This window comes from Amblyomma mixtum, chromosome 4 (genome assembly GCF_055824585.1).
Source record: "Amblyomma mixtum isolate Tamu chromosome 4, ASM5582458v1, whole genome shotgun sequence".
Taxonomy (NCBI): Eukaryota; Metazoa; Arthropoda; class Arachnida; order Ixodida; family Ixodidae; genus Amblyomma; species Amblyomma mixtum.
The window spans coordinates 26717576-26736289 of NC_143015.1; the positions used below are offsets into that span (position 1 = coordinate 26717576).

An 18714-nucleotide genomic window follows, 5' to 3' on the forward strand; every position below is an offset into this window, starting at 1 on the left:
GCGCTATTTTTGGGTTCAACCACCGTCATACATTTCAACTCGCCGTGACCACAGCAAAAAGGTACATATTCCACACTCAAATACGCTTGCATATTCATACTCGTTTATTCCTCGGACAAGCAATGACTGGAATAACCTACCAGCATCACTAACAAGTATATCTGAAATTGAGAACTTTAAATCAGCATTACACAGTTTCTTTTCATAGCTAGTGCTCATATCATCATCATGGCGTTCATAGATGGTGTTCATATTCCCAATACGACTGTTTGTTTATTAGGAACTGCATTTCTTGTTTATTATTTGTTTTCCTTGGCATATTTTTCTGTAGTTATTAACACCGTTACTGATGTCGTAGTTTACTCTTTGTACCTTTGTTCTTTTTCATTCTTTTTGTATGCTTACTTTCGTTTTTGTACTGGTTTTACAGAGATTGTGTATATTTTTTACTAATTGTGTAAATTGTGAATGCCTCTGCATCCGCCCCTCCCCTCTGTAATGTACATTTGTACCCTGAGGGTATAATAAATAAATAAATAAATAAAGGCGCCGTCCGTTCAGACATGTGCCGGCAACCAATCACCAGAGAGAAGACGTCACAGAGCGACGGTGGGGGAGAGCCAGTGTTGTGGAAGGGGTGCAAACATAACTGTGGGTTACTCGTGACTGTGGGAACACGGGCAAACCGCATGGGGTGCATTGCATCATTACGACAGCTGACGGGCCCGCACAAGACCAGGTAGCGGCCCTAGTCGCAAAGCGTCAGGCATTGTCTGTTCATCATAGTGAAGGGAGATTATAGTACCGCCTCTGCATCACACCACGCACACACACAAAAAAACGTTAGACATCACTGCGGCACACGCATCTGAGAAATGCCTAAGCATGACGTCACACCAAGACGTCGACGTAACTCTCACACTTCTCACGTCAACTGAGACTCGTGACCGGAAGTCGAGACCCTCATACCGAAAGCCGATCACTTATCGATACCTTATCGATACCACAATTAATTGTCTTACTTAATCAAGTTCCACCAATTGCCCATCTGAGTTTCCTAACTTTAAACAAAGCATATCACCCCGCCGCGGGGGCTCAGTTGTTATGGTGCTCGGCTGCTGACTCGGAAAGACGCGGGTTCGATCCCAGCCGTGGTGGTCGAATTTCGATGGAGGCGAAACTGTGATGTCAGTGCAGCACGTTGAAGAACCCCAGGAGGTCGAAATTTCCGGAGCCCTCCACTACGGCGTCCCACAGCCTGAGTCGCTTGGGGACGTTAAAGGTGCAGTGAAGAGGAATCCGAACTCGTATTTTTGCCGCGGGAACTCAATGTACACAATCCGGGCATTCTTAGAAACTTCGCATTATTGCCCTGAGTGGCCGATTCCCCTAACTAAATCGAATTAACGTCCGGCTCCCGCCTTTTTTTGAATTCTCCCCGTACGGTGGGCGGAGTCGACCAACGCGTGGAGTGCCTTTCAACCAGTCCCGTGGCGGCTTGCCGCTCTGCCATCGGCGGAGTAATCCGTAATCCGTAATCCGTAGAAGCAAATAGACCGCGCGTATTTTCATTTCTGCGGGCTTATTTTGCGGCTATATTATCTGCGAATGAAACTCTTTATTCATGGAAACCTAAAAAACAAAATAAAGCGAAAGCAAAGCCTCCACGGAGCTGAAAGGCACTCCACGCGTTGGACGACTCCGTCCACTGTACGGGGAGAATTAAAAAAATAAAGGCGGGAGCCGGACGTTAATTCGATTTAATTAGGGGATCGGCCACTAAGGGCAATAAGTCGCAGTTTCTAAGCATGCTCAGAACGTGTAGATTGAGTTCCCGTGGCAGAAAGACGAGTTCAGATTCCTCTTCACTGCGCCTTTAAAACCCCCCAAAGCCAAGCTGAAACAAAGCATGGCGCCCTTGCGACAAAATACTTCTAAATACGCTTTCTTCGTATTGTTGCAACGGCACAGTGCATGGCAACATTTATACCGAAATTCCTTCATTAATTCTCGACGCCGCTTGGGGCTTTCATCGTGAATGTCGCCCCGGGCGCCGCTGTTTCATCGCGTGATTCGCCCAAGTATGTCACCGCATCAGCGCTGTTATCACGGTCGTAAAAGGAGCCACTTATACGACCGTTATATAGCGCACTTCTTCCCCGCCTTACAGGTAAGCCCGTGCAGATTACGTAAGAGTAACTTCGCCGTTGGGCTGGCGCAATCAGAAAAATAGAGGCGAGCCAGAATGAGCGAATAAAACGACGGAAACAGTGTTCGTGCGTACGAGTCATAAAGATAGACGTACTAGTGTCTATGCCGCACAGGAACCTAAAAAGCTGTAAATAAAGCAGACGCAAAAAAAAAACACGCTAAAAGACGCGGAAAAAAGCGAACTTAGGAAGTCATTGTCATTGCGTTCAAATTCACCGAAAAAGGACAAAAAAAACAAACAAGGAAGCTTTTTTAGACCAACTCTGAATCGTGGGTGCCCGGTTGGGGCCGTTTTCGAGGCATCGTGCACACACACGAGTTATTAATGTTTGGTGCGCTCGAACGAGGTTGTTTTGTTTTTTGTGTGCGTGTCCCATTTTCGCCCTAATCACGGGCGCGACGCGAATCGCTTTCGAGTTCCTCTATTACCGAAACAGATAATGAGACCAGCCATTCATAGCTGAATTTGAGCTAAAGAAATAAAGAGAACAACCGCTGTAGATTGCCTTTTTCGAGCGCATTTTCGCCATTTCTTGCTTAACAATTTTTGCGCTTTTGGACATTCGGGACAATGCGAACAGCACTAAGGAATCTCTGTGCAATCGTAAGATAAGATAAAGATGAAAAGAAACTGCGTTAGCTTACTTGATGCCGTGGCTGTTCTACGGGAGGGGGCGGCCTCTATAACGAGAATGCGGCAGATACATTAATGAGCGCTGCGATCGGCAAAAAAGGGTTTCAGAATCAACTCTGAATTTCGTTCACTCCGAGTCCCACGTTTACCTGAGCTAAAACGAGACAAGGCAGCTCGCAACCTTCAGCGTTCGCCGTTAAACGTTTAGACTCCCGCAAGCGAATCATCTAACGCTCTCTCCCTCTTGTTTATTCTTATTTTCTTATTTTTATATACTTATAATTTAGTTCATTTGCGTGACTCTGCTTGAAGCATCGTACCTTTTCGATGCAGCAAAGTCCAGCTTTCTCAGGCATCACTTCTAATTGTGAAGCAACTGTTATTAACTTTTTGATTGGAATGGTACAATCTCCCGATGCGTAGCAAGATCTTGCTTTTAAAGTTGGCCCCACGATCGCACCGAGTAGTAAGGACTGCCATAGAAAACCAATGGGTGCGTTTTTTGACAATAAATAACAGAAAGCTACTAGTGTACCCAGTAGGATCCGCAGGTAATTATTTTTTCACGGCACAGCCCTAAAACGTGCGAAAGAATTGCGTTCGAAACAACTTCCCGTTGAAAAAAAAATGGCTGTCGTTTAGCTCTGGTTAAACCTGGAGGATTGCGAAAGCAACATCTGCCCGTAGCCATATATTGTTGCGTGAGCTACATTGCCCAGTCTCGCCGTTTCGCGTGCTCTTGCACGACCATACTGCGCATGCGCGAGGAGCAAGTGACGTCACTACGCACAGCTGGCGTGCCGGCGGCCTCAGCACGCTAGCTATGCCCCGCTACTGCGCATGCGCAACTGGCGAGCGCGGCGGCGGCACCTCTGAGTCACCCGCGCAGCGACGGCGGCGGCGCGCCAGCTGTGCGCCGTATGACGTCACTGCTCCTCGCGCATGCGCAGTACGGCCCTTCCTCGGCTCCGCGGAATGGCTCGGCGACTAGCGTAGTGTTGCTTTCTAACAAAAGAGCACCTGCCCGGAATTTCTGGGTGTGGTGACAACTTGGCGGTTGAGCATGTGTTGTATTTTATTCTTTCACACGTTATTAATTTACCTCGTTAAACAAGATCTTTTCCCCATGAGTTTTCCATCCCTAAACAGTGCCAAAACTTCACCTCCTGAGTATTCAGGCAAGGATATTTCCGAGCTATTTAGAAAATGATTAGGAAAGGTAGCCTACATCTGTAAACTTTACTTGACAGCTCAACACAGCTTTGAGGGGGCAACGTGCTGCGAGGGCGATCATAGGGGTGGTCGGGCATTTTGTACACAGTTGAAAGAATAACCCTCCCGTTCGAACAAGCGAGAGAGCAAGCTCCAACCACTGATCACTGCGTGATCTGGCACCCTCGTTTGTCGAGGGCTTTAATCAGAGCGCTGCATGTATCGAAGGCTGCACTTACGTATAAAATAAACGAGAAAAATTGGTGGGGGTTTCACATAGTTAAACCGAGGAGATGTGCGAAAGCAGGTGTTCATTCTTCAACTGGATGTGGCAATTACGCTCCGCTTTAAGAGCACGACGCGATAGCGTAATGGGTTAATTCCTGTATATGCAGAACTGGTCACTCTCTACTTCACATTCATGGATCCCTGGGAGTCCTCATACCCGTTGTGGCGCAGTGGCGCGGCGGTTAAGAGATGCGCCACTGCATTGGCAGGTGGCTGTTTCGATCACAACCACCGGTAGGGAGTATGCGAATCGTGTTGCTCTCCCCGAGCAACCTCTCGCGCAACTGGCGCGACGCTGCTCCGAACTTGACCGAACTTAACCGAGCTTACCCTGGTAAGCTCGGGTAGTAACTCGGGTTGGAGCGCAGCTGAAGCGGTTGCTAGGTAACGGTGACTCAAGGTCGTTTGGTAGCCGCACCGCCACGAGCATACGCGACGAGCCGAGCTGGGCTCCAGTAGCGTTGCTTTCGCAACAAAAACAATAACGTGGAAGACGTGTCAAAAAGCTGAACGTAAGAAAGCGATGTCTAAGAATTTCACTGAGGTTAAGGGTGCTAAAAAAGAAAGTAAAATACACTTCCATGCAGTTGTATACCGTTTTGAAACCGCACAGCACCGGCTACACCCGGATTCGAAAATTATATTGATCTTGACGCATACCAAAAAGGGTCAACGATTTGTTGCACCGTGTGAACGCGTGTACTGTCCCGTGCCAAGAAATCACCGGAAAAAGGATCGTCTCATAGCCATGAATTGCGCTACAAGGAAGAAACCTAGTCACGCCGCGTCTACGGCTGGAGGTCACAAACACAATTTAGGAGACCACTTTAGTAACACCACACGGTTTGCCTCCGTTGTCGTCAATTCCAGCACCTCCTAGCGCGCCACCACGTGCATGTTCCCCGCGAAGAAGACACCATATTATCGCAAACGATTATCACAGACGTACGGTCTGAGATACCCGCGTACAGGCCTGGTTCGACGAACACTTTGGTCGCCAGAGGTTCGCGCCTCTCCAAACAGGGACCGCAGTAACCAAGCGTTGCGGACATATCTATTCTACCTGAACAGAATACCCTAGTTGCTTCATCAAGTTGTGCGCTGAAAAAGGAACTCACAATTTGACGTACTTAAAACCGGTTCATTGACCTATTCACACACGAGGTCTACGCTATCTGTACAGAAATGGGTGTGGGCAGGGCATGTAATACGAAGGCAAGATAACCGCTGGTCCTTAAGGGTAACGGAGTGGATTCCAAGAGAATGCAAACGTAGCAGGGGGCGGCAGAAAGTCAGGCGGGCGGATGAGATTAAGAAGTATGCGGGGATGCGGTGGCCGCAACTGGCGTAGGACAGGGTTGATTTGAGAGACATGGGAGAGGCCTTTGCCCTGCAGTTGACGTATAGTTAGTCTGATGATGGTGATGGTATCATAAAAAAGTGAAATATTTAACGAATCACATCAATCAGCATTGTTCCCTCCTTCGTATCGATGTGCTCCCCAAGCAGAGTGTGAGGAACGATTAACTGCCATCTAGAGCTGGAACTTGGAAGTGCGACCGCGTCGCAGTCGATGAAGGCTGGCTGAGGACAGCGACGAAACGACGTAAACTCGGACCTTACTGACGTCCTTTATCGCTAGCACAGCACTGCCGCTTTCAAGAACGCCACTGAGGATTAGCCTGCCTTGCCTGCGTTTATGGACTGGATGGTGTTTCTGCCAACCGTTCCCTTCTGCAGTGTCTCCGGGCATTCGAGATACCGAAATATATGTTCCCTCCACTCAGGCAGCCATGCCCGGCCACTAGCAGGCCGCGGGAGTCACGGCCCAACTTCCTGAAACCACCACGGCGACGGCCGTGACGGATGCCGCCCCGACTGCCCAACCCCAATAAAATAAAATAAAGAAGAAGCGCGCTTCTCGCCATTCACGCATCGCCTTGGGCAGCGCACGGCTTGACTGCCCACCTTTGTTCTCGCAGCCTCATTGGTTTCAGGTTGGACAGCGTCTAGTGCCGTCCAAACGCCAGTTAACCAGCGTCTCGAGGCCCTCATTCGCCCAGTCCCAGTCCAGTCCACAATGCCGGCTGAGCCGAAGTGGGATAACCCGCCGCCATCGGCACCACCACCGACGCCGCCGGGCCGGTCAAGCGCGGTGATTAGAGTGCGCGCGCTGAGATCATCGGCCGCAACGATTCTGCTGGCCGCCGAAGGAGGGTCCTCTCGGCCACGGACACGGCCTTTTGCCTCCGGAGAGCGCTATTTATACACGCTGTTACGCAACGGGCACCCGCTGCAAACACACACACTTGTCTTCCCTCCTCCCCTGCCGCCGTCCTCGTCACCTCTCGCCTGGTCTCGGAGTGTACGCACACGCCGCGTGTGTACATTTCACGGTCGACCGACGTAGCGCGAACTGGCAGTGCGCAGCGACGATCGTGAGTAAGCTCCTTAGCAGAGCCGCGTCACGGGCTGTTGGCTGTTGGAAAATTGAAAGGCGGGATTCGAACTGGCTCCAACGAACTTCATTAAGGCGAAACACTCGGCGAGCAGCGCCACTTAGTGGCCATGGTTTGGTTTGGTTTGGTTTATTAGGGTTTAACGTCCCAAAGAGACTCAGGCTATGAGAGGAGCCGCAGTGAAGGGCTCCGGAAATTTCGACCACCTGGACGTCTTTAACGTGCACTGACATCGCACAGCACACGGGCCTCTAGAATTTCGCCTCCATCTAAATTCGACCGCCGCGGCCGGGATCGAACCCGCGTCTTCCGGGTCAGCACTATGACCACTGAACCCCCGCGGCGGACCGTCTGTGTACTGTGAAATGCCAGTGCGTGTCAGAAAACCTCAGGCGGTGGAAATTAATCCGGCGCCCTCCACTACGGCTTCTCTGATAGCCCACGTGCTGCACTGGGACATAGAACTACACGTCACGTCATTCTAAAAGAAGCATTGAGCGTTTGACTACGCACATCACAATGATGAATGGTTAGAGGGAACCCCGTTCATCATTGAGGGAGGGCGGTAACCTGACGTTATGGCGTCACAGAACAAACGCTGCTCACTTGAAAAGAGGCCCACTGCCATTGGTCACAAGGTGCTACGATGTCGTGAAGGCTGAACGGTAACTTTCCTTTAAAATAAGGACAGGATACAGGCGATAATACAGGTATGTAGCGCCCGAGATTAATTCTGCTCTTTTATCCACTTTGAAAGCGGTGTATCCAGTGGATGCGCTTTCATACTTCCAGTGCATTGTGAGCACTGCTTGTCTATATGACAGATCATTACGTTGAAAACAAGTTAACTGTGATACAGCACGCTAGCAAAATTATAGCAGTGGAACTACTTTCTGTGGCTAGTAGCAATACAATTCGTAACGATAATTATTTCTGGACGCTGGCTGAATATCAGTGAGATGAATAACCGCAACGCAATAATTTCACGAAAATATTTCCTACTGGCAAAACAAGAAATAACACCCGCGATACGCTGCAACTGGAATTGGTTCATTTCGATCAATTTCCCGAGGAATTCTCGTATTCTCTGGAGGCTACAATACTCTCCTAATCCTTTTCAATGCGATGAAATTTAGTCTGTCGTCTTACAAAAAATTGCCAGATCCTTAGTCGTCTAAGGGTAGCGCGCCCTTCTCACGATCCAAGGGGCACCGGTTCGAGTCCCGGTTCAACCATTCTTCTTTTCAGCGCAATTCCTTTTGCTTCTTCAGAGGCACTAAGAAAAGATGATGGAATGACGTCACAACTCTGCAAACCAAAGAGGAATGCTGTCGTGACGTCATCACTGTCGCACTTTGAATTAACTGTTTGAATTATCCGCGCGGGGTTGTGACGTCATGGGGTCGTGAACGTAACGTCCCCCAGGACCACTCGCTAGTTTTTAGACACGCACCACAACGACCAAGGCTTTTCCTCTGAAAGGGGGCCCTTATCGCTATAGCGGTAAATGTAGGCATGCAGAATACAGCTCTCCGATTATTAAGAGCGCCAGCTCTTACTCATCACTTTTCGAGATTTCGTGGGGTCTGCTACCACCCTGAGATCACAGCGCCATCTGTGGAAGCAAATAGAAAACAGCACATCTCGCACTGAGATTTGTAGCGCCATCTACAATAGCATTCTAGGAACAACCACCTGCAAATGATTAATCTCATTCATATAAATTCTAGTAAACCAAACAGCCAACCTCATTACTCCAACGTCTTCCAGACGGTGGCGGCCTTTTTAGCAATACCAAAGAAGCGTCAACCAGAAGGCCGTTCAGCGTCCCAAGAAGGACGGCAGTGGCGAAACGTGCGAGAGTACGCGCATGCGCACAGACAAACATGGGACAGGGATCATGCCGCGCCAATTCCTCGCCCCACCAGCGCATAGTTCCTTCCACGAGACGAGAAGCGGAACCCTATCGCTCGTCATTCGTTGGCGTCAGCTCCGGACCGCCAGTGCGACAGTGTGGGCGTGGGGCACGCCTAAGCAAGTGGCATCAATCATGGATGTGTTTCATGCTACACCGGGAGTGACGGCATCCCTCACGACAAACGTCACCGGAGGTAGCGACTATTGGCAGAGGACCAAACGAAACGCAAACGAAGCTAAGCGTTACGAAATACGGCGCCCGGTTAAATTATCATCGGCCGGCATAGCGAAGGTGGGAGTCATCGACCACGATATATTACGGCAAAGCTTACCGCGGAGTAATTCCCCTGTTCCACACCTGACACAGTGAACGCTGAAGAGAACTTTCCTAGCCGTTCCCTACTGCTTTCTAGCCTGCCCTTGCTGATCACTGAAAGGGAGCATGAGATGAACCAGGCGAAGTCCCGTACCAAGCGTCAGAAGTCGCGGTTAGATCATATGGAAGCGGTGAGGGATAAGAACAGTAGCCGACATCCTTTTTATTGCGGAAGCAATACTACGCCAGGTCTAACCGCTCGTCGCGTGGTCCGTGGACCCCCCTGCCCCTCGAGGAGCCGCCGCCGCGCCTAACAGGTGGTGTGACGTAAGTCTCTCCGTTGCTATGGCGACGCGTGACGTCAGCTTGCTCTCTCCACCGCAGCCAGGAGGAGTCGGTCGTGCCGCGCTCCTCGAGAAGTCTCGCCATGGAAGTCACCGACGAAGAGTCTATATCTGAATCTAGTTGCTCTACTACTTCTGAACAGTTTAACTCGACAGCCAAGCAAGCTAGGAAGAATGCGAGGAAGAGATTACAACGTACCCAAGAAACGGAAGAACAACGAGAAGAACGACTGCGGAAACAACGATAAGCCGAAGCAGCTAAAGGAGCTGCATCGAGTTCAGAAGCTGGGATTAGGCAAGCTAAATGGAATGAAGCCAAGCGGAAACAACGTGCCCAGGAAACAGAAGAACAATGAGAACGACGTTTGCGAAAACGACGAGAATCAGAAGCAGCTAAGCAAGCCACTTCAAGTTCAGAATGTGAGCACAGCCGTGCTGTACGGAATGAAGCTAGGAAACGAAGACGTGCCGAGGAAACAAAGGAACAACGAGCCGAACGTCTTGAAAAGCGGAGGAGGAGAGGCTTTCGCAACCAACCAGGTTTAACCAGAGCTAAACCACACCAATTTTTTTCTTGTTCATAGCGATAGCACAGCTTGTAGCGACAGATTTTGCAACGGCAGAATATCACGTGACTCAGTGCTGCCTGTAGGTGCATCTAGGTGTAGAGCTGTAACACGGAGAATGGAGAGAACGGTGGGCCCATACTGCTCTCGTTAGCCATTCGCTCGTTCCGTGAATAAATTCTTGTGTTAAAAAATGAGCTGAAAGACGCTGCTGATTCAGGCGTGCGCCCAACGGAGAACCCACCCCTTATCCAAGAAGTGGCCTTGAACCACTCCTGAAAAAAAAGTTCTGGGCAGTGGCGCTTCGCTTAAAGGGCAACTGCATCACTTTTTCAGAATTTCGCAATATTGAAGGATTCAAAACTATATAGGTTGTAGGTAAAGCATGCGAAGTGTTATCGTACTAGCATTGAAAATAGTGAGGTAATCGGCGATTGAATTTTACGCTTCTCCTCAAAGCACCTCCTCAAGTGCGGGGAAGTGCAGTGTGACATTTCAAATTGCCAGTTGTCGTCAGCAACACCCTGCCGTGCACTGTTGGATGCTGCCAATTAACGCTGGGCGGGCTTTGCCGTCTGTGGCGTTGGTTTTTTTCTTTCAAAGCAGGTGTTTATGCGTAGGAAATGGACCGATACCTTCGATGACATCATCAGGCGCCCCCAACTTGCCGTTGTGCACTGCGGAGAAGCTTGAAGGCCATAGCGATTTTGATCGGCGATTACGTCACCATTTCAAAAGCTAGCCCAAAAGGACTTCGCATGCCGTACCTGCAAGTTTTACACATTCGACCATTTTATGCTCGTCGATTTCTAAAACCTATGCAGTTGCCCTTTAAACATTGCGCCAGAAGTGGCATGAAGCTCGACCAGCGGTATCTACGAATGCAAAGTAGAGAATAACCGATGCCTCGGCCTTAAAAGATGATGACGGGAACAAAAACAGACGCCGAGAACTAAAAACAAAATAAATTAAAAATAAATCAGTCTGTGGTCAGTGCGCGTAGTTCCCAACGGCAACCACTTAAGTCGTGTCGCCCAAGCGAGCGGCACAGAGACTTTTCTTAAAACTTTTTTTGGTCGAAAAAATAGGGCTCACCGTGGTATTCCTATACGTAAAATGTCTTGCTTGAAGGGGGGGGGGGGGGGGGGGGAGTCAGAGCTCTCATCGTGCAGGCTCTTAAGGGGAATATCACCCATCAAGGCTTACTAACATACAGCATTGCTATTGTTCAAGCAACTGAAAAGCGAAGATTTCTTTTTATTCTGCTGTAGGTTTTAAGATATCGTAGGTTAGTTTATGAGGGCTTGTCGTCCCAAAGCGACTCAGGCTATGAAGGACGCTGTAGTGAAGGGCACCGTATGATTTCTACCAACTGGGGTTCTTTAACCCAGCACCTACACCCACAGTACCAGGGCCTCTAGCAATTCGCCTCCATCGAAACGGGACCGCCGCGGCTGGAATCGAACCCGCGTTTTTAGGTTCGGTTCCGCAGAAGAGTTTTTAACATACGTCCGTCTTTTCACACATAGAAGTAAAACGATTGCACATGAAATTGTCGCGCCGTCAGCATCCGCAGTTTACTTCGACGTCATCGGCGCCAGTGCTTGCCGACTCCAGCTCCAAAACACTGGTGTTTTAAGGTCATCGTCAACAGAAGTTTTCCGACAAGACTTACGAGATGCGATGCTAAAAACGAAACGGGAACGAATTTCAACCGGCTAGGCCAGCTTTCGCGCTACGTACACTTTAAACAGAAGGGAGTTAAAAAAGAATAAGCTGTCGTCTAGCGCACTATTTCATATAAAAGTGAGTGCGCTATAGACCACAGCTCACTCCCTTTTTACACCCATACAGGCGTTTTTGTGTTCAGAGTGTAAGCTTTAGTCGACTGCCGTCACGGCGGCGTGTTTCCTTATGGTTAGACTGAAGGGCGAAGCAGGCTGTCCGTTTTACCGCCCCTCGCATCCTCTGACATGAAATACGCATTGGAAATCTGGTTTTCGCGCAGTCAGATCAAGTTGTGCGCCAGTCCAGTCCAATTCAGGAATCATTTCGTGCTCGCGCGAACTCTGCGCCTCGCTTTGTGGGCGAACAACGCAAACAAACAAAAAGCAAAGAAGAGAGAAAAGCAGCCGCGCAGAAATCTCAGCAGCCGATAAAGTGCTAGAAAACAGACCGCCCCAGGAGGGATCGCCTCGTAGCATTCAATCAGACATTGTTAACGCGCGCCGCGATTCAACGCTGCCGAGTCCGAAGACGCGGTCGCCTCTTATGCGCAGCCATGCGCGGAAAGAGGCACTGCGAGGCGTCAAGCTTCGCTGGTCGCCTCCTCCGGGGTTATTATGTAGCCATGCGCAGCAAGGAATGCGGATCCACTGCACAATGCGAATGGTGTCCATGATTCTGCCTGCCTGCAAGGGGTCGGTGCTGGATCATCCGTTGGTTCGCTCACGATTTGGAGACCGGGTACTGACGCAAAGTGCTCCCAATATCTGTTCGACTTTGATGTAGCACGTAATAACCTGGTTCGGTGCTCCCTCATCTCTTTTCCTCTCTTTTCTTATCATTGCACTAAACCGCCTCACCCTTGCATTGTAGTAAGGGTAGACCTGGCAATGTCCCTAAATAAGTGATCCAGTCTTTTTTTAGCATTGCACTAAATTGCCTCATCCTCGCAGTGTAGGAAGGATATAGGCTGACAATGTGCGTAAAGAAGCGATCCAGTCGCATTATCCGTAATTACCAATTATGCTGGGTTGTGCACGTCAAGAGCCCTTGCCAGCGGTTCATGGCTGTCGGTGAAATGGAAACGTATCACAGTTGAGTAGCGAAGACACTTGTTATAAAAAGACGCAAAATATATATACCACGATTCTCAGCAAGAGCGGGAAGTGATAAGGCTAGGCTCCTTCTAGAGGTTTATTACATAAAAAATGTCCGAGCGTTGTGTGAGTGACACATCTGTTCACGTGTATTCTGCTGAATGTGCTTTTTTAGACTCATTTTTTAAATAACTTGGTGCTAGACTGCAGTGCCTTTTCTGCCCTCTCTACGCACATGCTCGCCGCTTCCTTTTTATACGCCTTGTACTACCGCATGAGTAAACAGTTGGTAGTAGCGCTCGTGAATCTCTTATGAGTCCTTTCTTCTGTCCCTCGTCCGTTTTTTTGCGCTAACTTCTTCACAAAATATGCAAAATAAGCCATTGCTATATATGCCGACTGCAGAGGAGTATTGATATTTCACAGCACAAATAAAGTGGCTGAAAGCAACCTTTGTTTAGCCATGAATGTTGAGTTTATTGGGAACATTGAAGCTTTTACTATCTGGCGCAGATGGCTGTATCACATGGAACTACTGCAATAGACGGCCAGAAATTTCGTCTACACAGGTTCCAGATTAGATATGAAGTGAATACCAAATTGGTACCAAAATATGAGAAATTTTCAAGAGCCAGAAGTTTTATGGAAGCAATTAATCGTTTTGAAGTTCTAGGCACAGACCTATTGAACGGACTGTGACTTGTTGAACCTTTAGTTACATTTGACGTGCAACAATCTAATTACAGCAGGCATCACGTACTAACTAAATGTTCACTGCGGGAGCGGCAACCAATATGCACTCTTTCAGAACACTAGGTTAAGTGTAGATGAAGTTCTATGCCGATGGCTGGCAGCGCTCACAAGCATATGTTCCATTAAGCCTGAGCACATCATCATCATATATCAACAAGAAGTTCATACAACTACACTAGCAAAACTCTCCAACGAGCTTGACTGCTTATCCCAGGAATCCTTTGCGCCCGCGTTATTAAACCATGAGTATATGAAAAATATGCGCGGTGCCCACAGTACAAATCATTCCAAGATTATATTGCGTTTAGGTTTTGTGAAAGCCAGAAAATATATTTCGGTGCTCTTGAAGTTTCTAAAATCAAACCCATCTATCATGCTTTTGTTTGGCACGCATTGTTGACTTCCCTCAAGTGGTTAGGATAACGGGAAATAGTTCCCGAGCGCAAGAAGAGCTGAGGCGTTCAAGCATCTTGCGGCATAAATTCAACGTAGGCGATGAAAAAAAAAAACAACAGAAAGGGTTCTATAAGCACGTAACGGTGTATGAAGCCAAGCATTGTTGCGATTCAGTTCTTGACTAACAAGCGCCGCTGCTTAATATCAAAGGTGTCATTTTCGGAACATGCGCGCCCCCCGGTAGACAAAAGATGCGAAAACGATAGAGTATGATCCTGGGGCGTGAATTCGTATGCGTGTGCACGGCAAAAACTGAAACTGAACGAACGGGCATCGTTGCGTCAGCTGAGGAGCCAAGCGAATCGATGCAGTGATTATCCGGCTTGACTGAGTGTGCGGGCCCAAAAAAGGAATTGAGCAGGCTTTCGCTGAATCATGATTTTGAACGCTGACACGCGTAAACCGAACCACGAACAGGGTTGCCAGATTGGGCTATTAATAGCCAAATTGGGCTACTTGTTGTCCGAGTTGGCGTCAGATATTTCGTTTTGGCTATGTGGCTACTTTTGGGCTACATCTTTTTCATGCGTGAAAAAAAAAGTTAAAGTAGTTATAATGTGCTCTGTTACAATTATACAGTGACAGAAATAAAAGGCATGCTGGAATCAAAATGCACGCTATAGAAGATTAAAGAAATTCAGCGCGTCTGCTACAAAATGACAATTTGTAAACGCTGTGTTCGAGAAAACTTGTATTTCAGGCAGTCAAGGATCATGGCCTTTCGATTTCTTTTATAAAGAGTTGACACTACGTGAAAGTGGCCCCGCGGAAACACTTCATGGCCTATAGATTCCACTTAATCCGCGAACTTCCGCCACCCGCGCGCGCGCCATTGAATATAGACTGTTGCCGTCTGCACATGTGAGCGTTCTCCCATTGACGGTGCACCTCGGGTGGCCATGACAACCATGGTCCCAGAATAGAGAGAAAACATTAAGAGAACTTAAGTCTCCCTACGTGGTGCGAATGCGTAAGCATTAAATGCTACTATTTCGCTTCTGTTGCCTGGTTTCGTGATCCTCACGTGTTAACCGTTAACCATAGACGTGGCCTAGTGGTTTGGGCGTTCGCTTCGGCTGGGGTAGGTGGCTGTTTGGAAACCCATCGCCAGGCATGTTCTTTTCTTGTATTGTTCATTCTGGTTCTGCGGACACATTCTGCTCAAGATTCGCGCATGAGGCAAGTATTGCTTACGCATTAATAAGGTCTTTTTCAGTTTCTTCCTATTGTCGTGCTGGACACAGCAAGCGTGCGACTCGCAAAAGCCTACGCTTTTTCTGCAGCCTCAAGTGGCACACGTGCTGCCCCCGAGATTCATTGCAAGCGACGCGAGAGCGCCGTGTCCGTTGCGTAATCTGCGTGCACTCATGCGGAGCCGTGGAGCCATATTTCGGCGCGGCGCGGAACGCACTGTAACTAACGAAGGCGCCGGAAGTTAGTGGCATGACATGGCATTAGATCCGTCGCTACGAGAACTTTCAGAATGGGCAAGTGGGCGATGTACATCCGGAACTACAAAAAGAAATGGAAAAAGGAGCCGGAATTCAAGGGTAATTGTTTTTCTCGTTATTGTGAAGGTGCTGTTAGACTGAAGATAAAATCGACATAGATTATCATCTAATGGCATATATCCGTGATTTATTCTCAGCTCATGCATACCGTAGAATGTAGCTTCAAGAAGGCGCATGCTCGATGCTTTGAGGTGACGCTCTCAGTGAGAACCTTCCTCTTAAAGGGACCATGAAAAGAATTAAAAGCCGCTTGCAAATGTTAGAAGTGATGCTCAGAAGCATTGACACCAAGTATGAGTCTTCGGAACTCAGCCGGCAATTTATTATGAATTTTTAAAAACCGTGTTTTTCAAAATTCGCGGGCCGCTTGGTGTCTTCGTAGGGAGCAATTCTGAAACCAAAACCGGGAAGATAGACGTCACTAGTCCCATGACGTCGGCAGGCCACCACACGCTGTCATTCGCTAGAGCCGCCGCAGCTTCGACGTCACAGGCACACTTCCGGTAGCGGTGAAAATCGTCTGCTCGAGCTGCCGCGCGACCCCCTGGGGCAAGCGCGAGCGAGGAGGGCATTGCCTTCGCGCATATGGTTTTAATTTACCTCTGCCGCCTCTTTCTGTCGCGAGTTCGGGAGCCACTAGCAGTGCCTTTTTCGACCGCCCAAGATGAATACGCCTTGCTGTGTCGTCGGCTGCAAACCCAGTGACTGGCGAGGTGTTGAACTCCGTCATGTTACTCCTAGAGACGTGCGTGAGCGAGCAGCCTGGATGGAGCGCATAGGACTGCCAGCGTCGCACGCACGCCGAAGACTCCGCGTTTGCGGTCGACACTTCGCACCTGACGCTTACTACTATAACCCAGCGCTCGGTCGATAGTCAGGCATGAATGTCAAGCAGCAGAAGCTTCGACCGAAGTCGCTGCCGACACTGTTTCTTCCCGCCGGGAAGGTGAGTTTCCAGCTTACAGCGATCGGTATGGACGTTTACACGATATGATCTGCGATGGAAGACAATTTTATCTACGAGAACTTAAAAAAAGGTGCCGCATTTACTTAGGGCACAGGACGAATTCGAAGCGTTAGCTGTCGCGGAGGGCCTTGGCCTGACGGCTACGTACTGCTGCTGTTCACATTCGGCTGCTGCTTCGACATGCAGACTCGGTCCCGACCTTCTTTGACTCTCCCGTCCGTTTTACGACCGTAATACCGTATGTTCCTTGTGTTCTAAGTCGGGCGGCGCGATTTTGCGATCCCGCAGCCGGGTGTCCAACACCATTCGACAGCTAGGCTCAGTATATGCACGGTGTTTCACACCAAGACTTGGCAGCATCGGTGTGACGGCCGAACCAGCGCACAAAAAAATAAAACATTGTGTGAGCCGGGAACAGGTCCGGGTCCATTCTGCCAACTAGCAAAGAAACCCGACGCGCGCCGCAATCCAAGAAAGCGCCGAGACCGGAGAGACGCTGCCGACGCACGCTGCTCCTCGCGAGTGCGACAACCGGAAGTTGTAAACCGAACGTCAGCGAATGACGTTTTCATGGGCGGAGCCCAGTCCCGGAGCTGTTTTCTTTATTTTTTTATGGTGCCCCGCGCGTACGAGTTGAGGGGGGAGAGGAGGAGGGTGATTTTTAATCGCCTATAACTTCGTTGTTATTGATGCTAGCTCAAAAATTCTTGCGCTGGAGTGACGAGTGATGGATTGCCTATCTTTACATAATCTCAATAAATTTGTTTCATAGTCCCTTTAAAGCATGCAATTGAAAGTGAGGCTGCGTAAGTGTACAGTAAGGTGTTTTCACTGTCGACGTGTCTAATCTGCGTGCGAACATTTAAAAGGTGAAATATTCCTAAACTAGAGCTGCGATTGCGTTTTTTAGCGCCGCCGATCTTTTCCGCGTGCAGACTGGCTGGCGTCACCCGCCTCAGGTGATATGGACTTCTGCCGCACCTGCAAAGTGGAACTGCGGCCCCATCTTTAGGACCTGGTTAGCGCACCTGTTAGCCGCACTGGTTAGCGCGCATGACGGATGCGAAACGTAACAACGGAAAGAACACGCCGTGCGCACCCCCTCAGACATCATCTGCGGGAAAGAAATCTGATATGTAAATATTCTTGCCAAAAATTAATTCAATATGCTTAAGAAATGTCGTCAAAAAAGCAAATTTTTTTTGCTACTTTTGGGCTACGCAAAAATTTCGCTGTTGGCTACGTTTGGGCTACTACGGAGGCCAATTTGGCTACCTGAGGTCGGAGCCATCTGGCAACCCTGACCACGAAAATGGAAGCCGTTCGCAGCGTTGAAACGAACTCGTTTTTTACAGTGCACAAGTTCAGTGCACTCGGAGGAAATTCAGCGTTTGCGGCGGTTGTTTTCGGCGCAGGTTCAACCGGTACGCTCCACAGCTCCGACTGACAAGCGGCTCGGAGACGCATACGCACTGCAAATGCACTGCAGGCTCCTAAGACGTGCAGATACCCGACGCTTTCTCTCAAAATGTCTGACCTGATATTCTCTGCCATTGAGAAAAGTATGGACACTTGGACGCAGATGCGCCACATACAGTGGAGAAGAAAAGTTTTGCGGTACGCCGGCAACCGGGGAAAAAAAAAATAAAAATTTCGGCGCTGTCACGCAAGTCATTCATCCGAAATACTTGCAAGTACAATGGGACAATCATGCTCCATCCTTCGGTATCTATACCGGGCGACATTGTCACGAAGCACAGCTACAATAACTTTGTTGCTAAGCATAAGAATTTCGCAAACCTTGCAATACCGACTGTAAACATGGGAAGGGCCGAAACGTTCGGTTTTAATTCGGTCCATCTGTTCTTGGTTCTCTTGCAGGAATAAAAGCCCAGTACATCATCGTTGCGCCCACATATTTTGTGTTCTTTGCCGTTACTTTAATACTCTTCACTTTTAAACCGACCCACAAGGAAATGAAACATGTGAGCAGACGTAATACAGGTGCATCAGAAATAAAACGGAGCACGCGAGCGGTGGCGAAACTGGGAAAAACTAGGAAAAACTAGTGTTCCTGTATATTCTCTAGGAAAAACTGCATACCAGCGCGCTCTGTCAGCAGAGAGCAAAAGAAAGTCGGCACATCCGGCTGACCCATCGCGATGATCTGATGCGCGCCTTATCGCTGGCACCAGCAAAGCCTTGCTGCTACCATCGCTGCTCGCCAGACGGCGCTTGCAGAGCTTCAAGCAAGGGCA

General features: G+C 49.0%; 1 protein-coding gene across 5 annotated transcripts in view; it reads right to left on the minus strand.

Annotated features, from left to right (window-relative positions):
• Positions 1-18714, minus strand: part of dachs (unconventional myosin-IXb-like dachs) — a 392239-nt gene that overhangs the window by 141233 nt on the left and 232292 nt on the right. For 3 of the 5 annotated variants that reach the window (XM_089586296.1, XM_089586294.1, XM_089586299.1), the window contains one exon: positions 2857-2892. The exons of the other annotated variants lie outside the window; for them this stretch is intronic. In XM_089586296.1, coding sequence (XP_089442422.1) covers positions 2857-2892 — 36 coding nt within the window. The remainder of the gene's footprint in view (positions 1-2856; positions 2893-18714) is intronic. 5 annotated transcript variants of the gene reach the window in all.